The 27,917-nt window shown below is 39.4% G+C and overlaps 2 protein-coding genes and 1 pseudogene across 3 annotated transcripts in view; all 3 read left to right on the top strand.

Annotated features, from left to right (window-relative positions):
• LOC145477967 (uncharacterized) overlaps positions 1-5,168 on the top strand; it is a 14,892-nt gene extending 9,724 nt beyond the window's left edge. The window contains exons 9-13 of the mRNA XM_081455882.1: positions 980-1,428; positions 2,101-2,376; positions 2,629-3,091; positions 3,576-3,641; positions 4,338-5,168. Of these exons, the coding sequence (XP_081312008.1) occupies positions 980-1,428; positions 2,101-2,376; positions 2,629-3,091; positions 3,576-3,641; positions 4,338-4,453 (1,370 nt within the window). The 3' untranslated portion in view covers positions 4,454-5,168. The remainder of the gene's footprint in view (positions 1-979; positions 1,429-2,100; positions 2,377-2,628; positions 3,092-3,575; positions 3,642-4,337) is intronic.
• An 857-nt stretch (positions 5,169-6,025) lies between these two features.
• On the top strand, positions 6,026-20,690 carry LOC145477877 (uncharacterized; annotated as a pseudogene). Its single transcript, XR_014048164.1, has 6 exons — positions 6,026-6,085; positions 15,083-15,305; positions 15,886-15,997; positions 17,520-17,701; positions 17,847-18,697; positions 20,226-20,690. The product of XR_014048164.1 is annotated as an uncharacterized LOC145477877 (transcript).
• Positions 20,691-22,385: 1,695 nt separating this feature from the next.
• Positions 22,386-26,186, top strand: LOC145488908 (uncharacterized). The gene is made up of 4 exons (XM_081467757.1): positions 22,386-22,787; positions 23,087-23,503; positions 23,992-24,060; positions 25,707-26,186. The coding sequence occupies exons 1-4, from the start codon at positions 22,475-22,477 to the stop codon at positions 25,775-25,777; spliced, it is 870 nt and encodes a 289-aa protein (XP_081323883.1). The 5' UTR covers positions 22,386-22,474; the 3' UTR covers positions 25,778-26,186.
• The last annotated feature ends 1,731 nt before the right edge of the window (positions 26,187-27,917 follow it).

Raw genomic sequence — 27,917 nt, 5'->3', positions numbered from 1 at the left:
CAACTCGAATAAAGATTTCGATTTCGTTGGTTGAGTCATGGATAGTCTCTTTACTATCCATGGTTGAGTTATCAAAACTCCTTGTCTATTTTATTTCCGCAGTGTAAAATTTCACTTTGTTAAAGAAACACACAGGATGTTAGAAGCTTTTTGGCGTTGATGAAAATTGTTGCAGCATCTCGGTACAAAAGGTAACGAAAGAAATCTTTGTCAAGATTTGTTGACAATTGAAAACACCGACTCGGACTTGAAAGTGCACGCGCTGCACTATGCAAATGAGCTACTTGTACGCGTCAGACTTTCTTTAAAAAACTTTTGCAAACTCGCCAAACAAACAGAAACAATAAGAAAATATCAAAAACAGAGTTTGTGTATGATTAAGCATTGTCTGGGAAACTCACAAATTAACTCGATAACTAGAGTAAAGAGTTTCTTACATAACTTTTCTTTACAGAACAAACGCAAAAGCTTACGCCTACAACTAGCGCGAGCAGATATTATTCATACACAGCGCGAAATTGAAGTCATGTTTTCGACCCTAAAAAAACTCACCTTTTCCATTAGCTCAGAGCATAAAACTACATATAAGAGCCCTGGTTCCTATTCCCTGCCTTATTCCCTGCCATCGCTGTGAAAAATCTGCAAAAGAATCTCGAAACTCTCACCATTTGATCACGCAACGTGACAACATCCACGCGAGAGCCCCCGACAAGTGTGCAGATCCGTGCGGATATACGACGTTAGGATGGCGCAATTTGTTCTAAAAGTAGAAAATTCGTCGCATATCATAGGTGCGCGTGGATCCCAAGACTTACGGTCTCCGTCCCCGATTATGGCTCCTGTATTAGCTTAATTCCAGCTTCTTTCCAGCGTCATTCTTGGAACATTCCGGTCTTAATGTATGTATCTGCTTAAAATTCTGGATAAAAGGAAACGTTCAGGACATTTATATCTTACAAAAATTGTTTCCTTTTTGCAGATAAAGACAGCTCATTCCACATTTATTCAGTTATGAGGTACAATCGTAATTTCCTTTTTAACTCCATGCACAAAGACTGGTATATCTGCGAATCCGAGCGAAGGAAATTACATGCAACTGAGTTAGCTCTCGACTTTTACAACGGCGAACCAGATGTTCTTGATCGATGTACATTTTTGGCACATCCCATCCCGCAAAACGACAATAAGCTAAAGAACTGTAAAAACGTCCTTGGACCAGTCCAGCATCCGGAAATCAATGGACAACCTCTACCCCACCCCCCTCATTTGGTCTCCAAAACACCGCCGCCGCCCCCTGCCCTGCCTTCGTGCATACCAGTGTGCCCAGCGACAGGTCCTGCTCCCCCAACTCCTGCTGGGGCATCAGTTGTCTCGGAGACGCCCACGGTCTCAAGTATACGTAAGTTTAGGTTTTTCTCAGTTTACCAAGTATAAAATAACCCGCCATCTGGCAAATAAATGTTACTATGTGACTCGTAAGATATTTTTCCATGTTTCATAACTAAAAAGTAGTCCTGCGATGGTACTTCAATAGTAATGCAAGCTTGCAACGGTCTTCGAGCAACGCGAGCGAAATTCGACCCAGGTCAGCATTCCTGGCTTGGCATTCCGCTCAAATTTGTAGTTGGGAGTGCCCTCGGTCTGCAGTTTGTAATACAAAAACTAGATGTAAAATTTTATAGTGACGTACTCAGAAATTTCTAATTAATAGTGTTATGCTGTTGTACGTTATTTTGTTGCACGACAGGTTACGTGACAGACCAATTCAAAAAATTGTCCTCTTTATCTTTTGTAACCCAGAAGAAACATTTGTCGACAGAATTTAACGAAGTTAAAATGAAATTTTAAGGTTACCAAATTAAAACCTGCTTTGCGTTCTATAGTCAAGGAGCATAAGTCACATGAAGTTACCCTTCATGGCTCTCACTTCTTAATGATTTGTTTACATTTTACGTCATCCACAAGTTTCACCATTCTTGAATTGACTTAAGAGTATTAACCGTCGTGCGTGGTCATGCTGTATTTTCCTTTTGGAATGGTCGCCAACCACTAAGACGAAAAAAAACCTGACATATTAGGGACCTTCCTCCTATTTCAGAGATGTGCGTGGCGATAAACTTTATCAACAACTTTGGGCCTCAATTTAAGCTCTACTCTTCTCTCAAACACGAGGGATATCTTGTCACTGGATCTGGCTTTAAACTCAAACTCATCATTGAACGGCCCGAGCTGCATAGTCATGTGATATTCTACGCCTTGGATCCAAATGAGAAAGGGAAAATCCTTCTGAATGGAGTGGAACGTATTTCAGAGCCTGCCATCTCTGGCTGCCCTGAGTTTGTGGATGTGGTAGTGACATCAGAAAAAGGTCGTATATTTGAATGCTGATAATATCTCAGAATTAGTTCTATTTGATATCAAAGTGACACATTGTAATTAAAATAAAGGTAGAAAAATTCCACAAAATACATTTTGGTATAAAACGTGACATGAAAGTTCTGAGAAACTTTTCCTCGGTGACCAATTCAAAGTATAGAGAATAGTTTACTTTACTCGTTTAAAATAATTACTCGTGTCTCTGTCAGATTTGCTGATAATTTAGCGAGTTGGAATAATTTAAATTCATAGGACCCTTTCTTAACAGGACCTGCCACGAACACTTCGACAGTTACCGGTCATCACCCACCAGCCTCATCACCACCTGCCGCTCCACTGCCGCCTCCCAAACCACCTTTTCCTCTCCCTTCATATCCTCCTCCACCATCAGCACCCTCCGCTCCTCCTCCTTCTCCTCCTTCTCCAACTTCCCCTCCCCCTTCTCATTCTCCTCCTTCCCTTCCCAGTCCTCCACCACCTCATTCCCCTCCTCCTCCACTTCCTCCCTCTCCCTCTCCACCTCCTGCACCTCCTTTGGCCCCTCCAGCCTCACCTCCAGTTATACCTCCTCCCGCCTCATCGCCACCAGTGGCATATCCTGCTCCACCACCTCAGGCCCCGCCTGCAATGCCACCATCAAATCCACCTCCTCCATCGCCTGGTCTAGCTCCTTATCCTTCTCCCTCCATTCCCGGAACACCTTCCTCGCAAGATGGTAAGAAGATAGTCAGTAGATCAGACAAATCGATCCACAACATTTTCACTTGAATGTGCTCTACAACTGGTATGTGCAAAGAAAGGTTAACCCCGAAAGTTTTGCGTTTTATTTATCATCGAGTCAAACTAGTTTATGCATCCCTTAAAAGACTTGATATTTTTTATATATGCATCGAGGTAGACTGAAAGTCAGTAGCGCACGGGGCGGAACTGGAAAAAAGACTTTTTTCTGTAGACTGGTAATCGAAATAATTAAATTCTTATTTTAGTGGTTACCTGGCCATAGTACCATGTTTAGGATAGCTCAGAGTTTTTGGAAAAGGCAGCACTGCCCGTGGCAGCGATATTTGAAAAGCATGATACTACATCGTTAGTATCTCCCCTTTAATTACTGTAATCACTTACTTCATTACTGTGTTGCAGTTAAAATTTATCACAAATGACATGGTATTATTGTTTTGTTATGTTGATGTTGTTTGCAGATAATACAACAGTTCATTATCATTATCACTATCATCGCCCAAAGCCACCCGCTCCCGCTGTCCATGGTACGTATTCACTTGGAACTGAGGTGTAATCCCTCTCAACAATGACCTCTCAAAACCTTGTTACAAATTCTGCATAGAAGAGATGTCTATCGTGAAAAATATTTTTTCAACTTATTTTGGCGAAACATAAAAAGTATATAATATCATGGATTTTCTGCTATTTCCAAGGTTGTAAGTTTCGCAATTTCAGTGTCAAGGCTTTGGGATTCTTTTTTTCAGTCTGGCCTTTTTCGTGTGAAAATTTCAAATCACCATTACATCATTTACACTCTTTCAAATAGGCTTACGAAGATCTTTACCCCTTTCCCCCTGAGCAATGTTTGACATTCAGCACTCTCCAAAGGGAAGTGGGACTCTCAAAACCCGCCAAACAGCTGTTTTTTCTTTCAATTAAGCTAAGGCCGAGGGAAAGGCTGAATGGCGTCTTGGCGTCTCGAAAAATTGGGATGGTGTCAGGGTAGGCGTAAAACAACTTTTTCCGCATTAATTTTCACCACGAGCACTGTATGAAGTGATTTTTCTAGTATGTGTAGACGGATTTCAAGGTAAATATATATTACTTTCACTTCATATGTGGTTGTCTGACTCAATATGCTGAAATTAATAATGTGGTAAATATGTGAGTGTAAACCCAAAGAGAGTCGAAGCATTGATTTTAAACTTTTACTCACGCTACTGTTGTCGTTGTTGTTGTAGTTTGCCCAAGCAGCTGCACCGAGTCCGAAGTGTGTCTGCCTTCATGTCCGTCACGGTGTTGCAAACGAGGCTTGGACGAATACTATGACGATGGTGATGAGTGGTGGGCGCAATAAAAGAAGACAACTCCTTCATTTTTGTACTGTCCAACGAAATTGTAAGATGCTAAACAAAGAAATGCTCCAATGCCAAAGAGTATGCAGAAATGCTCTACACAAAAAAGGAAAAACAAACTGATTAAGCTGTGCCGTTCACGGATGCACCAACGTTACAAACAAGGAGCAATAATGTGTTTTCAGCAGCTAATAAAAAAAAAAGAACGATTGTCATTTTACATCAATGTTTAACGAGTATCTGTGCAATGTATCTATGCAGTGGTAGAACAGATGGAGGTGGAATAGGATGGATAGACAGAAAATATTTTTGTGGCGAAGGCACTACAAATAAAGAGACCGAAGGAATTGAGTTGATCTAGTATATTACACTAGACGAGACTAAGCTTAACGTAATTAAACTAGTTTAGAATAGTCTATACGAGAGTAAGGCACATTAGACTAGGCTAGACTAGACTGCATTAAAATAAACTAGCTTAGATTAGACTAGACCAAACAAGAATGGAATGGAACTAAAAACAAGCACCAGAAAGGTCGGTTTGATGAAATTATTATCAATGGCTCCTTCTTTAAGTTATGGGGATGGGTGATATCCAGATCGATATAGGCTGAATAGATATGGATTAACTATACATGAAACTCAAACAGTTCCCTTCAATATGTACAAACCATTTGGTAATCTTTGTTTTTAATTAAAACAGTTTTGTTTAATAAACTACATGGCAAAAAATAGTTTTTAAAACTATTCAGTGGAAGATTTTACAACTACCTTAAAATTATGAATCAAGTTCAAGGGCAGTGGTGAGTATTTAGGCGAATAAGTGCAGTGCGTCAGAAACGCTTTATTTTCATATCATTTAATTTACTTGTTTTTTCTATTCATTATCCATTCATTTGTCCCTTGTCCTCAGTGGCATCTTAGATACACTGTACTTAGATATTCATCAGTTAAAGCATAACGGATTTTCACGTTACAAATGATGTCGGGTAGCTGACTAGATAGATATTGTTGAAGAATAAACTAGAATAACGTAACCACAACATAAATAAAACTCAAGCATGCATGTTACGAGAAAAATACCTCTGACTCGACTAGACCTATGCGGCAATAAAACCGCACCCTGTGATCAATAGTCGCGACACACATATAAAAACGAAAGAAAACATTACAAAAGCCCGACGAGAAACCCCTCCCTAAAACGCCTCAGAAAAAAAACAAAAACGCCAACCTTAAGTGTGCTAAAAACACACTTAGTATCTAGACTCATGAGAAGACGAAAAAACTTGAGACGGTGCATTTAATAACGGCCATCGATAAAACCAGGAACATGGAACATCCCGGAACATTCCGGAACATCCCGGAATATCGAATAATTATAATAATTATGAGAAAAATATGTAAAATAAATTTTCAAAAATAAAATAAACAAAAACAAACTTGGTATCAGCTTGAAATATGAAAAGATATTTTTGGGGGGTAAGGGAGTCGGTAGGGGAGGGGTAGGGAGCGTTGGGTATTCATTCAACTGACCACAATTAGTGCAGGGTCCTCTTCTTTCCTAAAAATTGCGTCACATGGCTTTACAGCAGCTGTTTTTCAACACAAACATGGGTGATTCGGACGATGAATGCCAGGTAATTCATTGCGTTTCCCTTGTTGGTCCTGATTTCTTCAACATTTGAGGTGTTCGTCTGAGCATCGTACAGTTCCTTGTTAAGTCAGCAGCCGTAGTTTTGTCACTATTCCGTCTTCATGTTGCAATTATCATCCCCAGTTTTTGCGCTCCTCGCTAGGAACGCCTGGCACTATAACCCACCGGCCTGACCCACCAAGTTCGTACTAGGCCTTTCCGGAAGCACAAGTAACAAACAAGTTTATCATTAATAAATCATCAGACCTCGAGTATTCCGAACTAGTTTAGACACGAAACTCAGTGTCGAAGAGTTCCTATTTCTATCTGAAATCGTGTATACAAGTGTGTATAAATTGACGTAATGAATTGAATAAAGAAATCACACTCGTGTACCCATAGTTTTCGGTCTGATTAAAGAGTTCGAACGCCGTCATTTTGGTTTTCTATGAAGAAGGAAATCTGGAAATAAGGGACAATCACGTGATTCAACTGATGGCGAAGGACTGGAAGGAATGGTTTAGTCTTCAAATCACTCATTGCAGTCAAATTCAGTTTTTTTCCAATTTTTTTTTATGTTTCTCCTTTTTTTATATATTCCGAGCTGATACCAGTTTATTTTTGTTTAATTTAAGGGGGTCTTATACGCTCAGATATAAATTTTTTTCCAAAAAAAACATTTTTTCGGAACATGAAGATTCAACATCCCTGTCCATTTATAAATCGTATTTTGAAACGATTTTCCTCTAAGTACTCCTTGATTTACGTTTAAATTAAGAAATATGAACACTTCTAACTATATATATTTCAACATAGCAACACCCATAGCAACCATTGTTTACCGTCTAAAAGTACTCACAAAATGGATTCAATTCGTACCAGGAGCCATAATCGGGGACGGAGACCGTACGTCTTGGGATCCACGCGCACCTATGATATGGGACAATTTTTCTATTTTTAGAACAATTGCGTCATCCTGACGTTATATATCCGCGCGGACCCACGCACATGTCGGGGGCTCTCGCGTGGATGTTGTCACGTTGCCTGATCAAATGATGAGAGTTGCGAGATTCTCTTGCAGATTTTGCACAGCGATGGCAGGGAATAAGACAGGGAATAAGAACCAGGGTTCTTATATGTAGCTTTACGCTCTGAGCTAATGGAAAAGGTGAGTTTTCAGGGTCGAAAACAAGATTTCCATTTCGCGCTGTGAATGAATATCTGCTCGCGCTAGTTGTACGAGCAAGATTTTGCGTTTGTTCTGTAAACAAAAGTTATGTGAGAAAACTCTTCACCCTGGTATCGAGATAATTTGTGAATTTCCCAAAAAATGCTTATTCATAACCAAACCCTGATAATTTCGTATTGTTTCTGTTTGTTTGGCGAGTTTGCAAAAGTTTTTGAAATGAAAGTCTGACGCGTACATTAAGTAGCTCATTTGCATAGTGCAGCGCGTGCACATTCAAATCCGAGTCGGTGTTTTCAATTGCCAACAAATCTTGACAAAGATTTCTTTCGTTGTCTTTTGTGCTGAGATGCTGCAACAATTTTCACCAACGCCAAAAGGCTACTAACATCATGTGTGTTTCTTTAACATGGTGAAATTTTACACTGCGAAAATAAAATAGACAAGGAGTTTTGAGAACTCAACCAACGAAATCGAGATCGTTATTCGAGTTGATTAAAGAAAGCGTCATCGTAACTTTGCTGATTATTTCCGCTGCATTCACATATTTTCAGCTAAGTTTTTAATATGTTCTCAAACATTTATCAACCTTAAACATATTTAAAAATTAGACTGATATTATATGAGTTCGATCTTCGTTTTCACACGAAAGTGCGGGAGTCCAATTTGTTATGTTTTACTGACTGTACAAAACACGCATCGGCGGGCGCTCTTATTCATCGACAACCGACAATTTATTGGATTTTTACACGAACAAAACTGAGCAGCATCTACAGACATGAACTTTATTGTCACTTATTAGGCCTTGATAAAACAAGCGTTGCTTACAATTCAGGCGAAATTCAAACTTGCAATTATTTTTTTTTTACTTTTCGGCCGAGATAGATTCTCAGGCTGACGAAATCCTCGCAAGCGAGTGGTAAGAGGAGGGAGACTTTGAAGTACTGAAACGCTGCTATATCCAAATATATCCAACTAGTTTTTTGCTGTGTTATGGAAAAGCTGTTAATCATCAACATATGTGAAACTTAGAGTGGAGTAATGTGGAGCTCTTGTAAAAGAAGTGAGCGGAACACAACTTGGGCAGTGATATAAAGCGGGACATAACTTAGTTCGACACTGTCTTCCTTCACTCAAACTGGAGCAGCTTACGACGAAAATAGTGAAGTAAAATTCCAACAGACATGAACGTATTGAGTTGTGGGCCAAAAGCATCAAACATTTCGGGAATTTCGGAAGCCATCAGTTTTCCCGCGCGACATCCGCAAAAATCCTCGCAGCATGCACGCGCGTGTGCTGCAGGTGATGGCGCAATTTGTTCTAAAAATAGAAAAATTGTCCCATATCATGGGGACAACCCCAATACTAGAAATAGCGCTCGCTTACGGTCTCCGTCCCCGATTATGGGTCCTGTTCGTACATTTTAATGATACTTTACACAAACCCTTTAAAGATGTGTAGTTATGAGAATTTTGCATCATGGTCCTGAACATTGTTTCTTCTACCATCTTATACGCTCCTTATACTTGATTAACATTTCTATGACTGGTGTGTATTCGGGTGTTCGATGAAACATTTACGTAAACCCTTTAAATATACCCCTCCCCCAGCCCCTAACCCTCCCCCCCCCCCTAGTTCACAGGGCTAATTTGGGCTCTCGGAGACCGAAGTAAAACTTTAAAGCCTTATTTCTCAAAATGACCAAATAGAAGGATCACCAATATCTCGCACACGTTATCTCCACTGGGTTTTAACCGAATGCTGTCAAATTTTCAACATTGGTGAAGGACACGATTATTTAAGTCTTAAACCTCCAAAATGTGCAATTTATGAAATTTTTCCCTGTTATTTAGTTAATATAGTTAATATTAGTTAATATTAGTATGCTTTTTCAACATTTCACGAGAAAAACTCCCTCAAAACACTGTTTTCTGAGGTTTGTCTCCTGGACAACTTGCTTATGGACAGGATGAACTTAATTCCATGCTTCTCGAACCATTCTTTATTACGTTATCGTGTTTATAATTAACACCATTTTTTAACACTTAGGAGTTAGTTACTCATTAACTATCGCGGCATGTGACCTGGAAAAGCTCATTTTTGAAGTCGGAGTGCAAAGTCCTTTAACGGTGTACCAAAACTGTTCCACAGAGTTGTTTTGCAAAAAAATAGTTTTAATGTATAAGACCCCCTTAAGTTTTTAAAATTGTTATTGTACATATTTTTCTCATAATTATTATAATTATTCGATGTTCCTGGATGTTCTGGGATGTTCCGGAATGTTCCATGTTCCCGGTTTCATCGACGCCATTTAATGACTACTTCAACGTTTAATATAAAACCAGGAGCCATAATCGGGGACGGAGACCGCAAGTCTCGGGATTCGCGCGCACCTATGATATGGGACAATTTTTCTATTTTTAGAACAAATTGCGCCATCCTGACGTCATATATCCATATATCCACATGTCAGGGGCTCTCGCGTGGATGTTGTCACGTTGCGTGATCAAATGGTGAGAGTTGAGAGATTCTCTTGCGTATTTTTCACAGCGATGGCAGGGAATAAGGCAGGGAATACGAACCAGGGCGCTTATATGTAGTTTTATGCTCTGAGCTAACGGAAAAGGTGGGTTTTTCAGGGTCGAAAACAAGACTTCAATCTCGCGCTGGAAATGAATGATAAGATCTGCTCACGCTAGTTGTAAGCTTACGCGTATGCTTAAGAATATAGCAAGAAAACTCTCTACTCTGGTAACGAGTTAATTTGTGAGTTTCTCAGACAATGTTTAATCATAACCAAAAGCTGTTTTGATGGTTTCTTATTGTCTCTGCTTGTTTGGTGAGTTTGCAAAAGTTTTTGAAAGGAAAGTCTGACGCGTACAATTAGCTCATTTACATAGTGCATGCAGCTCGTGCACTTTCAAGTCCGAGTCGGTGTTTTCAATTGTCAACAAATCTTGACAAAGATTTCTTTCGTTATCTTTTGTGCTGAGATGCTGCAACAAATTTCACGAATGCAAAAAAGGCTTCTAACATCATGTGTGTTTCTTCAACATAAGCATAGTGAAGTTTTACACTGCGAAAATGAAAATAGACAAGGAGTTTTGATAACTCGATCATCTAAATCGAAATCGTTATTCCAAGTTGATTAAAGAAAGCGTCATCGTAACTTTGCTGATTGTTTCTGCTTTATTCACATATTTTCAGCTTAGCTTTTAATATGTTCTCAAACATTTATCAATCTTAAACATATTTAAAAACTATAGAGCTATTGTTTGAGTTCGATGTACGCTTTCACATGAAAGTGCGGCGGAAGTACAATTTGTCATGTTTACTGACTGTACAAAACACGCATCGGCGGGCGCTCTCATTCATCGACAACAGAGAATTTACTGGATTTTTACACGAATAAAACTGTGCAGTATCTACGGACGTAAAGTTATTGGGACTTGATGAAACATCAAGCGTTGCTTACAATTCAAGCGAAACTCAAACTAGCAATTATTTTGTTTTACTTTTCGGTCGCGATAGACTGACAAATTCCTCGCAAGCGTGTGGTAAGAGGAGCTAGGAAACTATGAAGTCCTGAAGCTCTGCTATATCTAAATATATCCAGCTAGTTTTTTGTTGTGTAATGGGAAAGCTGTTAATCTTCAACATATGTGAAATTTAAAGTGGAGTAATGTACAGCTCATGTAAAAGAAGCATCAGTCGGAACACAACTTGGTCAGCGATATATATAAGCTTACAGCGGAACATACCTAAATTCGACACTGTCTTACTTCACTCAAACTGGAGCAGCTTACGACGAAAATACTTAAGCAAAATTCCAACAGACGTAAACGCGTTGAGTTGTGGGGCAAAAACATCATGTGAAACATTTCGGGAATTTCGGACGCCATTTCCCCCGCGCGACATCCGCAAAAATCCTCGCAGCATGTACGCGCGTGTGCCGGAGGTGATGGCGCAATTTGTTCTAAAAATAGAATTATTGTCCCATATCATGGGGACAACCCCAATACTTGAAATGGCGCGCGCTTACGGTCTCCGTCCCCGATTATGGCTCCTGATAAAACGCATTCCTCCATTACAAGTTGTCATTGCACCCGATTTGATTACCCTGTGAGCAGTTGATTTCTCCTGGAAGACAAACCGGCTGCTCACAGGGTCATATCATTACCATAAAAAAGCTAAATGTTTGGTTTCAAGGCACTTCAGGAAGTCTATTTTGTACTCTAAAAAGAAAATACTTTTAGAACTACGTTACCAATTTTTTTGAAACAAAATCTCGTCTTGGAGCAGGTGGCCTATTTATCGTAAGCGAGAAAAGCGAATTCCCCAGCTACACTCTTCACTGCCTCAGACTTCTTTCTTTATTCCCAGTCAATGCGATGAAGGTTCGAGTAATTCTTGTTTACTTAAGAATATATATCGCTATTTTGGTGACATCTTGTTGTAACTTTGCAGGTAAGGTGCATCTGTTCTTAAGAGTGACTTTCTCAAAATGTCGAGAATCGAAAGACAGTCACGAAAAATCGATTTTTCTTTTATTTCGCCAAAACATACCTTTGGGTGAACTTATTCAAGGAAAAATAGTTTAAAGTTCCAACGATTTATTTTACGGCCAAAATTTAAGAAAGTTCGAAATTTGCATATAATGGCGGTTTTCGCGGCTTAAAATGGCGCCGTAACATTTTATTTTACTGACGGGGAACATTTTAATTCCCAGATCTATACCTTTTCTGGTGAAAAAAACAATAACCAAGGTTCCCTAAAATGTAGATATTTTGACCAAATGATATATACCAGAGGCCATTTATACTAGTCAGAGTTGGCCTTTATTTGTTCCTTGCCAAGAGACACAAATGTACAAATACCCTTCGTTAAAAAGCTACAAACAAAACTTCAAGAAACTTATCACATTATTTTAAAGTGTAAGAATGAAGTAATATTTGCGTCAAGTTTCGTTTTCACAGGATTGTTTTTACGCCCCCGCTGTTTCCGTAAAGAAGAGTGAAATTTTGAACATTTTAATACGCGAAAACCGCTATTATATGCAAATTCGAACTGTCTTAAATTTTGGCCGTAAAATAAATCGTTGGAACTTTAAACTATTTTTCCTTGAATAAGTTCACCCAAAGGTATGTTCTGGCGAAATAAAAGAAAAAATCGATTTTTCGTGACTGTCTTTCGATTCTCGACATTCTGAGAAAATCACTCTTAGTATAGTGTTTTTTATATATATATAAAGATAAGGTTTTCGACCCTGAGCGCCCCTATACTACCTGGGCTAACATCAGCAGTTAGTTAGTAAGGATGTTACTTAGCTAGTTAGTTAGTAAGATTGTTGCTTAGTTAGTTAGTTAGTTAAGTAGTTAGTAGATAGTTAATAAATTGCTTGTTAAATGATTAAGCTTTTATATATTCATACATTTTATTTTCATAATGGCCTGACTAGCACGTATGGTTCGTCAGTTCCCTTCTAGTGTTCCTCGCTGCCTAGTTATGTACTAAGATTTTTATTATTGTGGTTATTACAATTATTATTATTATAGTATTATGTTGTAATATTGTTTATAATTTTTTTATTATATAATCGCAGTGAAAATTGAATAAATTAAATTATAAGACTCGGCATGAATTGCTACTTATATAGTTTGTGTCACACAAAGCAATTCGTCTATTTAAAGAACCCTATGGGTATCTGGATCACTGGGAACTTAAAAACACCCAAAAAACCTACTTTGCTTGTACCTTAGACTGCGGCCTTTCAATTGCTTATCTAATAGCGCTTACTTGAAACCAAACTCCTTGATACATCAAAATCGTTATGGCTTGTAATTTAAAGAATATATTTTTCTTCCTACAGGATTGCACCCTACTGTTATGAGAGGTTCGCTATATGCCTTGAGAATAAGACATAGCTAACTGTTAATACCCTACGTGTTTAACCTATGTGTTTATCGTGCGATAGTCTCTCGTTCCCTCCCACACAACCTGTCGTGAACCTCATTTGCAAGACAAATTTATGACTTAAACAGTGCTGTAGGGAATGACTAATTACTGACCGAGAAACTCTCAAATGGCTTTTTAATCAACCTCTTTGCTTTGTACACATGCATACAGCGTTTCATTTGCAAAAGGTTCTTTTATTAGACATTGACTTTAGCTCATATTCATAGTCTCAAGTCGTTTTCCCCATTCGTACCATCTAAAGATTCTGTCCAGTCATTCAGTCGACGAACAGAGTCTTCCCAACCACTTCCTACTGCTCAAGGTAGTTTATGAACCTGATGCACACTTTCTTTCCAACACATTAATTAGTATAAACAAACTAAAGTGTTTGTCGCCAAGAGGCTCCAAGAAAAGAGTATTCGAGCGTAAATTTTTTATTTGTCTCAAGAGCAAACACAAACAAACACCAGCTAAGACAATCACAAGAAATGTAGTCAGTTTACTCAAGCGTATTTACGCCAGCCGCTGCCAATTCCGCGAGAAAAGCTTGTTTATCTTTTCAAATGATTACCCCTTGACTTTTGGTCTCTTTTTTTCCTAAAAGCGCCGTATTTGTGTTCATGTTTTTGTCCATAAACACGAGCCAAAAGTACCTAATGTTTCCCCAATATCAATTTTATTTCCTGCATGTCATGTCACTTACGTATTTTTTCACTACCGGCCATGAACTAACCTTACCTATTTATCTATTTAGTTAGAGATTGGCATGGTACATAAATTTGTAAATGAACAAGACACTGTATTCATTGGATCGAAATGTGTCTTCTATACACCATACAAAAGCGATAAACACAAATGTTTGGATTACCGCTCGTTACATTGATCTTAACACAAGTTGTCTCGGCTGTTCGCTTTGAACTGAGAGGCTCCTAAATTACCAGTTAAACATACCATTTAGCACCATAATTTAAACGTGCCGGTGAAAAAACCAGCATGAAGATAACAAGACTTCGAAGCATTTCTCTTCAGTTATAAACAACACTGACTTCTACATCTACATCTACATGTAACCTCAGTGAAGTCGGTAAAAAAATCGTGAGACAGGTTTGTTTGTTTGGTTTGTTTGTTTGTACACACGCACCTATGCATGGTAAACAGTATTTTCTTTAAAAATGTGACTTAAAATGTTACTTCTTATAGGTCGTTGCATTTAAATAGGCCACGAATATCTCAAGTTCTGTAAGATCGGTTATTTTCTATTTTAAAAACAATAAGGATCTGCAAGTTTCCCATTGATGAATGAGAACTTCTGCAAAACAAATACAGTTGCCGCTGAAAATTATGTTTGTTGCTTTTAAACCAGGAGCTGACCATGGGTTGTTTAGGCGGAAGAGAACATTTGGCAGCACGGCGTCCCCGTGTAACAGTGAGTTAGTCGCCTTTCTAAATCGGTTGTGAATGTTCCATTTCATGTCAGTCTCTTCATTTGCTAGTTTTTTTCTTCCTTGTAGTGATCCACGGAGTTTACTTGGAAAGATGGGACAGAATAGATTACAAACGCGTTAAATTTTTGCTGGCGGATCCAAGATATCCAAACCTACCAAGTTTTGCAACTTGTGTTCCAACATTCGAACAGCCGTCACGGTGGACAAATTTCTTTGGTTCTCGCTTGAGGACGTATTTCGTTCCATTCCAGACAGGAAACCATTACTTCTTTCTTTGTAAGTTGCTACTTTTCTTACGTGATAAAAGAGGTGGCGTCTGCCAGATATCACACCATGGAGTAATAGCACATTATCACATAGACACAACAATATATAACTGTAATTTTAATATGTTTCAATTAAAATTTTGTTTAAGATTGATCTGTACTTACTGACAAGTGATAAATACATAGTGATGAGTGGTAAGTTCTATAAGGCGTTTTCACATGACGTCACGGCAGCCAAATTGGTGACGCTAGACAGTGAAAAGGCGGCCATGTTGGTGTACCAAACCAATAGGCCACTTCCGAGTTGTCCTTTGCCTCTGCGTCAAAACAAGTCTTTGTGCGAAACCATTGTCATGAAGATGCGTTTCATCAGTAAGTTATTTTCATGCAAATCAAACTCATTTTCACAAGAAAAGTTTTGTACGAGGAGTTGCATTGAAACAGAGGCAAAATTCAACTCGGAAATGGCCTAATCTGTGGGAGCTAAACTCACTTCTTATGTAAACACTTCCTGTTCTTCCAATAAATTTGCACGAGTGCTTGTCACGTGAATGAAGACGCTCTATATCAATTCATTGACCTTATACGGCCAGATCTAAATTTGGGTATCGGGTAAATCCTAAAGTCTGGTGACATATCAGATTGGTTTGTTCATGTTATCGGTATTTTGGCGCGACTGCTTCTTGCATAAATATGAAACATGGCTCGACCAGACTAGCCTGCTATGCCGTGTGTGTCGGAAAAGCACGATTAGGTATAAATATTATCGGGATTCAGATGTGGCTGGCCTAATTTGATGTTACATGTGATAATACTCTTCTTCCTAAACCATCACAAATTCCGCAGGCAGTACAATTGAATTAAACGTTAAAAAACACTTTTTCATTCACTTTCTTAAGAATTGGAGTGCATTTTAAGCAACTGACTGTTTGCTCGGCAATCTGTTTTTCAGCATCCAACGCTGGGAGTGAGCTGTTTATCAGCACCAATGAGAAACCTGACACAAAGACGTTGATTAGTTCCATTGATGGTGGATTTACCACTTTTCAGTATGAATATGATAGGTAACAACACCATTAAATGTTTAGATTACATCATTTTTAAAATATAGAATATAAGAAATATTTTTTGTATACTAAGCCAGTGAATAGTGCTTTTCGCACGCTACTGAAGCCAGGCGGCTTTCCGTTAAGCTTAAGCTTGGAGCTTCATATTTTTCATAAAGCCGGTCACAAGCGTTATATATTAGCTTTAGTATAATTTCAGAATTGAACAAAGAGTTTCCAGCAACCTGATTGGTTCAGCGATCCCTTATGTGACGTTATATAAACCGCGCTAAGCGGTTTATATAACATTTTCCAGGCCTGGCTTCTAAGCTCGCCACCTTTGCCATCTCGGCAAGTAAAGATGGCGAATTAATTTTTCATCTATTCGGACGACATCACTCTAAGTCCAGGATGTTTGAAAGGATGGAGAATTTTCAAAATGACTGCTGTCGTCCTTGGCCCAAAAATCCTTTCAAGAACCCGTGTTCAAGGCAGTTAAGAATCGTAAACATAGTGGTTACGTTGATTGCCAGCAGGTCAGATCGATTGACCGAAATCTGTTTTCCTCCAAACTAAAGCTACTCATTTTGAGACGATGATGACAACTGTGGATGAAGTCAGCAGCGATAAAACAAAGGTACCGGATGAATTTATTTTTCGTAGTGTTTTACTTGTTTGTTTTACTGCCGAACTCGATGAGCAAACTGATTCACAATCGATGTAAGCTTACATGTAAGCTTCTCATTAAAACTATACGGCTGCATACGTGTACGCAAACGAACAATTGCGTCCTGTTTTTATGTTTTAGTCCGTTAGTCTCCGTTGTTCAGTTCTGAAATTATACTAAAACAATTATTCGCCTCAGGCTCAGTGAATATTGTCGAAATATTCACCTCGCTTTCTGCGAATAATTGTTAAATATAGATTTACCAGTATCTATAGCTACAATCACGGACAAAAAAGTCTTGGGACAAATTTGCACTTTTGGTGCTTTTGCACACACGCCAGACGCGAATACTACTTCACCTGCCTAACATCGCACCCCACTCCCATAAAATGTTGAAAACTACTACCTGCAATTCCTTCCGATTTTCAACATTGTATTGGGTGGGGAGGGAGAACAGTAACGCGTTTCTAAAAAGAAAGCAGCGCTTTTTTCAAACTTCAGTAGTAAAACACAGATAATGCGTTAAATTACATAAGTGTCCCAAGGACTTTTGTCCACGATTGTAGCATTTAAAGTCGTGCCACTTGTTAAAACATAGAAAGATACGACATGTACACTTCCTGAATCCTTAATGTGGCGGCCTCTTTCAAAAGCAAATTAGCATAGCCTGTAAGCAGGCTTTTCGCGGGTGAAGGAAGAGGGGGAGCAAAGGGGAAGAAGAGCCTCCGCATAGCTTAGAGCTTTGAACCTCTCCCCCTTTACTCTTCTTCTTTATTTACTCAAGAGGAGCAGACTAAATTTCTCTGTATTTCAGAGATGCACTCTCAGTCTTAGCTATGAGATACTTTCTAGTGATTTGCATTATTTATCTAGATTCTCGAATCAAAAATCTCTCCCGGTTTATCTGAAGAAAGGTAAATATTACTACATGGAGGCTGTCATGAAAGACGATCATCAGAATGATCACCTGGAAGCTGCAGTTCAGACACCAGATGGGACATTTTACAAAGTGATACCATCAAAGTTCCTATGGACTTCATTGCCGCCTCCTCCCGGTAGGTACAATTTGATCTTACTTTATTTTACATGTTTGGAGAACGGGAAGATAAGAGCTGCAATTTTGAGAGATAAAGATCTCAAAAACTAAATAACCAAATTAACAAACTGAGTTAACAAAACCTTTCTTATTTTTATTTCTAGAGAAAAATGCTACTTACCAAGCTGTTTTAATCAAAGTAGCAGCACGAGCCGGCGCAAAAGCCGGTTTAGTATTTGGAACGAAGTGGGCTATGCGTAGTGGAGCAAAAGCAGGAGCAAAGGCTGGTGCATTGGCAGGAATGGAGGTTGGAGCATCGGCAGGAGCGAGTGCTGGTGAAAAAGCCGCCATTGAAATGACCACAAAAACAATCGAAGAAGGACTTAATAGTTATTATGGAAGAGATTCGCACCAATTCAAAATCGTTGTACAAAATGGAAACGTGGTCTCCGTTAAGGGTCCTGCCTCAGGAGGTGGTGGAGGTGGGGGCGGTGAGGGTGGGGATGGTGGAGGTGGAGGTGGTGGAGGTACTGGAGGTACTGGAGGTGCAGCGGGTGCAGCGGGTGCAGCGGGTGCCGCGGGTGCAGCGGGTGCAGGGGGCGCATGGCGTGGAGCTGGTGTTGCAGGTGGTGGTGGAAGCGTAGGAGGAGGAGGAGGTGGTGCTGGTGCTGGTGCTGGCGCTGGTGCTAGTGCTGGTGCTAGTGCTGGTGCTAGTACTGGTGCTAGTACTGGTGGTGGAGCAACAGGTGGTAGTGTGGTTTCTGGAGGGGCGGGGGTTACAGCAGCGGGATCTTCATCTGGGGTAGTGACTGGAGCCTCGGTAACTGCAGTAGGATCGCAAGTAACGTCAAGCGGGGAACAGGACCAACTGGTGCGACTGCTGGCGGCAGTGAAGGCGCTCCTCAAACGGAAGCATCTTCTGTTCAAGAAAAAGTTACGTATATGTTAAAGCCGGGTGAGGATGCTCAAACTATGGCCAGGAAGCTAGTATGGAGACAAGGAGGCGCAAGCAAGCGTGAGTTGATAACGGCTTTTTGAATACCTAGTTTATAGGCCCGTACGTATTGACCTGTCTACCCACAATGGCTCGAACGAAGCTCAGAGATATTAAACGACTTTCAAATTTCGTTGGCCGACAAAGATATTTTAATTAAAATGCGTAATTGAAATACATTGACAATGTGGGAGGCGCGGTCCCTCGTCCGGGTTCGAGCCCTGGTCGGGGACATTGTGTTGTGTTCTTGGGCAAGACACTTTATACTCTCACAGTGCCTCTCTCCACTCAGGTGTATAAATGGGTACCGGCGAATTTAATGCTGGGGAGTAACCCTGCGATGGACTAGCATCCCATCCAGGGAGGAGTAGAAATGCTCTTAGTCGCTTCATGCTACTGAAACCGGGATAAACTTCGGCCTGATGAGCCACTTGGTTTGTATGCTGACTTTACCTTACCTACCTTACAGTGACAATAGAGGACGCTTTTTGGTAAAAATTACAGTAAAAGCAAGACAGCTGATGTAACCATGTTTAAAGCAATGAATTTGAAGCATGTTCATTTACCCGAATAGAGTGCAAACATACAGTATTAAATCCCAGTTTTTCTCTCTACAGAGGAATGTTTTCGGGTTAAGTGTAAATTTTATTTAAGAATTGGTGTACGCTTAGCGTAACCAATTCTTTTATAACATGGCGACAACAACTTGGGTGCTAAAACATGTTTTATTTGTGATTGACTACGAAGTTTTCACAATGCGCGGTGAAGAAAAACAAAGCTCATTAAGATCCTAACCCGCCACAATCAGTTGAGCAACGGTTGAACAAAAACGCTTAACCTGGTTTCTTAAACTGATGAAATTCGCTTCTTCGAATTAATTATAATGAAAATGTAGGCAGACAAAGTCAAAAATACTCGATGAAAATGTAGACAAACAAAGTCCAAATACTAACGTTTAAGTAAACATCTTAGCCTGGAAAATTCAAGGGCTCGAAGTAGAGTTTGGATTGTTCGAAATAATCTTCACATTGCCGAAACTTAAACGAAAGGAACTTGAACTAAACTCGACGAAAATTGCACACGTCATCTTATATACGCACGGCCGTGCGTATATAGAGATTTTGTTCATGATGGTTCAATTGGAATTAGATAGGACTAGCGCGCGCGCTATGTAATTTATCACCATGACCAAAACGCATGATAAAAACGTCATGATTAAACAACTAAAGATATTTGTTCATCAATCAATCTAGTGTAATCTTCGTACATGCGATAAATTATGTTTACAATACCAAAAGTAACATGTAATTATAGTTAAGTGAAATAAATGCTTACATCAGTCCAGATTTGGACTTCGAGGAAAGTCGGAGAAAAGGGATTTTTGATCATGAGCAACGTTTTTCGTAATGACGCTGTTTAGTATATCGAACCTGTATCGGTACAAAATACGTTATAAGAAATGAATTAACAGTTAGAAGAAATGCAAGAAAAAATTTAAATGGTATAAATGTATATCTAATATTTCTTTCTCACGTATTTTTTTTATAAGTTGTGCAAGATGGATTGTACACTGTCCATTCCTGGGACGTCCCGTATCCGCAGGAGAATGGCTCCCTTAACTTCTGTTGGAGATCTTTTAATGGCAAGGTAGCTCTGCGACCGTTTTGTCAAGTATTCAGAGTTCGAATGCCTGCACTGTACAAAAAGATTAAGCCAGGGAAAGAGAGTGCTTCTTTTGAGTCAGTTTGTCTACCGGGATATTTCATGAGACAGAAGAACTATAACCTCATTCTCCAGAAAAGGGATGGATCAGAACTGTTTGGTAGGTGTTAGCAATCGTTTATACATCTAAGATCGATTTGATATCTACTCCTGAAAAATAGCACCAATATCAAATCAGATACTAGAATGGTTAAAAAAAATACCACGGTCAGAGTAACTGCAGAGTACCTAAAACCAACAACAGCAAAAAACAGTTCATGTAAAATAACAATTAACTGACTGTTTTATTATCAATTAGACTGAACACTCGAGTTCTTAATGAGGGAATAGTCAACAACGCGCTACAGTGTTCAGGTTGAACATCTCTGTTAAAAAAAAAAAAAAAACTAGGAAGAGTGATTTAATTGTATTTTACGGCTTACGTAACGTTACGGCTTAAAGTTAGGGCTTCTAAAAGTAACTTGGCAGGACAATTTCACCTTTCAAAGGCAACAGGGTCACAATTACGGACTATCAGTGCTTTAGTGGTAGAAACTGACTAATTATTTTTCTATCATTACGACTGCAATGCGACTGGCCTTCCAATACATTGTATTGCATATTGTTTATTTACTCCAAACATCATATTCTAAAGATTGCACATAACAATATTTTGATGTATATATCTCTTCATTGACAGATAAAGAGAGTTCTTTCAAAGTCTATAACGTGATGAAATACAGTAGAAATTTGATGCTAAATTCAATGCACTCGGATTGGTTCATTTGTCAAAGTAAGGATAAGAAGCTTCATGGTTCCACGCTCATTCAACTGGACTTTTACAACGGTGATCCAGATGTCCTTGAGCGGTGTACATTTTCATTCATGCCAATATCGCAGAGCCAAAACAAATATATGAATTGCAGAAACGTTGCTGGACCAGCTGTTCATCCCGCCATCAGTGGGCAGCCACTTCCTCATCCTCAGCACTTAGTTCCGGAGGTACCACCTGTTCCTGCCCAGCCTTCCTGTATACCCGTATGTCCCGCTGCAGAAACTGCGGGGAGAGCACCAATATCTGGATCCTCGGTCCCAGGCGGCTTTCCTTTGGAGCCTTCAATCACAAGTTCTGAGAGTATAATCATTATATTGGGTGTATCTTATCTAGAATGAAAACAAACGTCTCAAACGTATTATAGATATAAAATCAAGCGCATCAAGATAAACTCTAGACTCGCACATATTTTGTGACACATTAACACATGTAAAATCATCAAAAGTGTGTTGCTTGTCAATTTTCTTCCCGTCTTGACTCAACAGACGGTAAACAATGGAGAGCATTTTTATCTATTCGTTTATTTTTCCAGTTTTTTCTGGAGTTGATAACTGCCTTTTCACCCCGCGAGGGAGGGGTGCTCCCAGCAAAATTGGGTGGGTGTGTGCGGCCCGCTTTCCAAAACCCTTACCCTATTTATGACCAAAATCTGCGATATTCCCTACCCTATTTATGACCTGACCAAAATTTCGAAACCCTATTTAGACTTGACCCTTAAATCAAAACCCTGCTTCAGACCTACGTCATAATTAGTTTCCTAGTTCAGACCAATGTTACATTACCGTAAACGTAATTTCTAGAGGGCTTTTGTTGATTTTCTTTTCGATAATGATGAAAAAGTGGCTTCTTCTTAAAAACATACCCATATCAAGGTTAGAGTGCAAAAACCATACCCTATTTATGACCAAAATAGCCAAAATCGGCTAAAATCAATACCCTATTTATGACCAAAACGGCTGAAAACCATACCCTTTGGGGCCGCATATACCTATTTAGCCCATATAAGGGAGCACCCCCCTCCCCGGGGCTTTTCACGTTTAGCATGCCAGTGTTATAACAATTTCACATTTACAGACAGCAAAATTCGAAATGAATCTTCTTTGGTTGGAATAATTGATCCTTCTTTGTTCCTAGGACTTCGTTGGAACCTATGTAGGGAAAATATATACTTATTGTGCATTCTCGTTTAAGACTAGCAAGTCAATTAAATCAGTTTCTTAATCAACAGGCCGGCGAAAAGAGGTATAGTTACTGAAGAAGACATGACCAAATTATTTAGTGAAATTCAGTTGTTGTCTATTTTAGAGATGTGCGTCGCCTTGAACTTCATTAACAACTTCAGAGCACCATTTAAGCTCTACTCTTCTCTCAAGCACGAGGCATATCTTGTCACTGGATTTGGCTTTAAACTTAAACTCATCATTGAACGACCTGAACTACACAGTCACGTGATATTCAAAGCCGAGGATCCACTTGGCAAGCACAAAATCTTCCTGAACGGAAAACTAAGTACTTCAGAGGCAGCAGTTGCTGGCTGTCCTGAGTTTGTCAACGTGTCTGTAACGCCAGAGCAAGGTAAGACAGAAAGCTTTACACTGTTGACTAAATTTTAAACAGCTTATTATAATCAATGATTGATTATCGAATTTGAGATTAACGGGAAGACGGGAAGAATAGACTACTCTTGAATGGAAAACCAAGAATATCTGAGGCAGTGATTATTTTTTGGATGCCCAGTGTTCTGTGATGTGTCAGTGACTTCCGAACAAAGTATCATGAAACATTTTCCACTGTTTTTCTTGAAGGAAATAAAAAGTGTAGGTGTGGCTGAGAGGATAAAAATTGGTTTTTAAACAATTGATTTGTTACTGCAGGTAATGCTCCTCCCGAACCATCTGGCAATTTTCGAGCTTTACCACAAAGTGTTCACGCCTCCACTAACCTGGCCACTCTCAATCCTTCTTCTTCTTTGCATCCTCCTATATTTCTGAGGCCACCCTCTCCTCCTCCTTCTCCTCCTCCTCCTCCTCCTCCTCCTCCGCCGCCGCCGCCGCCGCCTCCACCTCCTCCTCCTCTTTCTCCGTCTGCACCACCACCTTCTCCTTCTCTAGCACCACCTCCTCCTTCCCCAGCACAACCTCCTCCTCCTCCTTCTCCTCCTCGTCCTAATGCGCCTCCTCCACCTCTTCCACTTTCGCCTCCATCACAAGCAGCAGCAACACCAAGTTATTCACCTCCTACAGTTGGTCCAGGTTTTCCAGTTTCAGCTCCAGGAGTATCATCTAAAGGCGGTGAGTCTGGTGGGAGATTACGGTCACTATATACCTTAGTTTATAGAGTAAAATGAGGTTTTATAAAGAGCCAGACGATACCAATAGGCAGTGGAAATAATTCACGGTCCCTATTTAATTTACCTTATTGACTTCTTGCCATCAAATATTATGTTTTCGGTAATTACCTTGGTTAAATCTTGTTCTTAAAATTCTGCATACTATGTTGTCGCTCGCACTGTTTTTAACACGTTTGGTTTTAATCATGAAAGACAAAGGATAAGGGAACAGAATAACGGCTTCAACAATTTGGCACCAGGCCTTCTCAGTGTTACCTTCGCCTTTCCCTTCCCTGTCTCACCCTCTTTTCACTCGCCCTCCTTCTCATTCAATTCACGCTCCATCTCGATCGCTCCTTTCAGATATCTTGAGAGTGATAGAGGTTAATGTCTCCAATAAAACAATAATAGACGCAATAATTTAATTAATTTCTCTGCATCTCTTGATAGGGAAAGGCCATGGATCAATTCACTATCACTATCATTTGTATCCTGACAAGACGTCACATGTAGCTCCCGGTGAGCAAGCCACGCAAATTTCTTTTCGTTACTGTATAGCAATGGCTCGTTATCTGAAACTATGAAAATTCATATCATTATATAAGACTGTAAGATGCCATTTGTCGTTCCCTTTTGTTACGCGTAACACTTTCGTATGGCTGATCCCGAGTACAGACTGGCAACTAAAGACCTTCGTCATACGAGGGTGACACATGAGGACAATAAACCTGAAAATCTTGTGGGCCCTCTCGCAAAAGCAAAAACTATTAACATCCCTAGATAATAATATATTTTCATCCTAAGAGGAGTGAGATAACTGGATTGAACACTTCAGAAGCTTGGTTAGGGTTCAAAAGAACTGTTATCTACCGATCATTCTAGTACTTATATTATTTCTAAAAGTCAAAAGATAAAGCTGAGCTCAACTGAAAACAGAAGCTTGTTGCATTGAATTATGTGCTGTGGGAAACTTAGAATTTGCCGCCACTTGCTCATCCGGGAGTTAAAAATTTTTACTTAGAAGCCATTTGGTTTAAGTCTATTAATCCTACAAGAACATAACTTGGTTGTCAGTTTCCAGTGGGAGGCTAGTGTACATTTTCATTAAACCTCAATTAAGAGTGTGTCCATGAGAAAACCCGACAAAACCAGGCAGGAGGCGATACAGCTCATACCACCGATTTTGCTCAAACTTGGCACAAATGTTGGGTTTGGTGAGTAAATGATCATGGCAAAACATTAGGTCAAAATATTTTATCCCCTTTAAGTTAGGGGAACCCCCTCCAAACCTGGCCGTTTGACACTAATTTATGCACATTTAATTAGCTGTCTTTGATTTAGTATTTCTACTACAAGAAAGGCCATGTGAAAATGAAATCCACTGGATCATTTTCTACTATTATCAGTCTCAGAGCACAGGTATTCATTTGAACTAGACAATTTGATTTCTCTCCGTGGCTCCATCTTAAGTAAGGCGCGTATTTCGTAGCGTTGTGAATAGCCTTTAATTGATGGCAAATATCTGCACTGGGCAACAGCAAATACACATTATTATAACATGGATAGTGAAAGCAATCACTTAAGTTCTCAAAAAATTCATAAAATGTTTGGGGACTTAAAAATTTTTTCTGTGCTGGCATACTGTTTACATAGGATTTTACGATTTTTGGCCATTTCATGAACATCCACTAAAACACAAAAGCCATTTTTCTGTCTTAACCTTACTCGAAATCAACAAGAAATATCTACTTAAGTATTTTACTATCAATTTCCAGTATAAATTCGGCGAAAAGAAGCACTTGAGACATTTCTTTTTTTATATATTTTCAGAGCTACATTTTGTGACATTCTCACGATATCGAAAAAACGCGACAGAAGAAGATTCAACGCATAAGTTCCCTCAACTTATGTTTTCAGGCGTAAAATAGAATGGAAACAAGAAATAACTACTACTTGCATGTCACATAGACGCAATTTTGCGCTCTCGTTGATTCTTGGAGGGGGTCCTCCTAACTTGAAGGGAATACAATATTTTGACCTAAGTTTTTGTCATAATCATTTACTCATCAAACCCAAACCCAAGTTTGAGCGAAATCGGTGATTTGAGCTGTATCACCTCCTGCCTGGTTTTCTCATGGACACACTTTTAAATTTCATTATTGTAGTTTGTCCAACCAGCTGTACCAATTCAGGATATGGGTGCCCACTTCAATGTCCGTCTCAGTGTTGTAAGTAGGGTGTGGTGATTGCCTTGACAACGGAGAAGTGAACACGGCCATAAAGGAGACAGCAACTGGAACTCGAAAAGCACAGAAAATAGCATCACGTTTCGTCCCATGCTCCCTTCCGCAGTACCTCACGATGAAAATATAGCTGAGTCCTACCGACAAATTGTAAACCCCAAGATATGAATCGACGTTGACTCATTGAAGAGAAAAAGCGTTCGCTTTTGCCATTTTAAGAAACGCAATTCTTCGCTGTATTTGGTTCGTTAATCTATCAGCTGGGTCCTCGTTGTTGGTATCGCTTATAATGACAGCACATGCGTTTTCGGATCTAGATTTCTTGTTTATTAGAATAAGGAAAGTTTCCACTTAAAAATAATCAGTACTGTAACGTTATAATGAACTTCAGGGGTTTTTTGCTTTGGGACATTTTAATGATCTAATTAAGTGATTTGTTTTTCTATCATATATAAAACTTATCAGCCTCACGATTCTCAAACTCGTTCCTCAAGTCTTCGTTCCTCACTGGGCAAACTTGACAAAGTGAGCGACTCTCGAGAGTTCCGTTACAACCTTCATGACATTTTAATTTATTTAAAAACAATGAAAATGAGCGAAAGGGTAACAATTGGTGATTCGTTTGACATTAGTTTTCAGCTAGGTATGCGCAGTTCAAGCGGAGGTTCAAAAACAAACTTTCCAGGGTACGGCGTTTGCTTCCTGACCGCTGGTAAGGAGGAACGAAGACTGTGATCTTGAATTAAGTTTATTTATCTATTTAATTTAATGTTTCATCACCTTCTTATGTACAAAGTACTAAGCATACGTGTTTCATTTTACTTTTTATAGTGACCTGTCTTTTACTTGAATTACTTTGCTCTGAATGTATGCTATTAAAACATCTTCTTGCTACTCTGGACGAGAAGTATACCGTTGGGTCCTTGTTGTCTTTAACTCGAAAGGAGAGTGCTATTAGAATTTTACAAGATTTACAAGATTAAGTAGTCGTTGCATTGTTCAACCCACTGCCATGATGATAAAGCTGTGTTAGTATTTGAAGTGCATTACTGATGGTTCGGTTTATCGGGTACATCGAAGAGAGAATTTGTTGCAAAATGGCAAAATTGCGGCTTTCTTTGGATCGACCAAGAAAAGCCATTATTTGAACAAATGGAAAGTGGACTTACAAAAAATCATACAATAAAAAAATATATTTGCCACACAAGACGGAAAAATGGTTCATCAAATTGAATTTATCGAGGCTGCTTAACCTTTCAATGTAGCACTTCGAGTTGCTAAAGGCCACCGTCCGCAAATCATAGTTTACAAATCTAAACACACTCGCATCAAAAACTGCTCCAGGTCTCGTCCACACCCTAACCCCAACCATAGTTAATCGAGGGAAATGGTTAGGAATCTTGGCAAAGTTCTTGTATGTATTTGTTTGCTATTTTGGGGGTTGACCCTGCACAAAAGCTGGCAAAATACGAAAGGTGGTTACTTGTGCTCATACAACTAACCAATAGAAGCATTGCGATTATGTAATTCATGCATAGTCAATGAGCAGAAAACAAAAGAGGTGCAGGGTCAAGGACCTTTAAACATAAATCTTAGCCTGTTTGTTTACTTCTTTGATGTTTACCGGCCTTCGTAACTATTTCTCTCTATTAACTATGCCCCAACCAACTCACGAACCTTTGTTTCCGCGTTCTTAAGGTTGGGTCTTAAGTTTAATTTACAAATATCTTTACAACTGATGCTAATTGCCTTAAGTTTGCCTCGGGAAAAATATTAGCCCTGTTTTTAGTTGATATTTAATAGTTGTTGTTTGGTCTGTTGAGAACGGTCCAGGATGACACAACAGAAGAGTGCTAACATATCTCCTGGTACTTTTCTGTTCCTCGCAGGTGATCTTTTGTTTGCTTTAAGGCCATCCCTCATGACCAGAAATCCTATTAGTATTTATTGCTCCTTTACTCAGAGCCACAACTGAGATGATGCGATAGGCCACGCTCTATTTTGAAGTGTTTGCTTTTGTGTTAAAAGCTGTTTGGCGTAGCTTTGATCTTAAACTCTTAAGACTTGAACCTTGTAAGGTAAGTAAACCTCATTTCAACTGCGACCTTTGCAGCGCATTTCGGGTTAGTGGAA

This window comes from Orbicella franksi, chromosome 1 (assembly GCF_964199315.1).
Source record: "Orbicella franksi chromosome 1, jaOrbFran1.1, whole genome shotgun sequence".
NCBI lineage: Eukaryota > Metazoa > Cnidaria > Anthozoa > Scleractinia > Merulinidae > Orbicella > Orbicella franksi.
Note: the sequence above shows the minus strand (reverse complement) of the source record. Positions and strands in the feature narration are given on the sequence as shown.

Coding starts and splice junctions, on each gene's coding strand:
- LOC145488908 (XM_081467757.1), top strand. CDS start 22,475: ATGACCAAATTATTTAGTGAAATTCAGTTGTTGTCTATTTTAGAGATG. Junction 22,788..23,086: donor GTCTGTAACGCCAGAGCAAG/GTAAGACAGAAA, acceptor TTGTTACTGCAG/GTAATGCTCCTCCCGAACCA. Junction 23,504..23,991: donor AGGAGTATCATCTAAAGGCG/GTGAGTCTGGTG, acceptor ATCTCTTGATAG/GGAAAGGCCATGGATCAATT.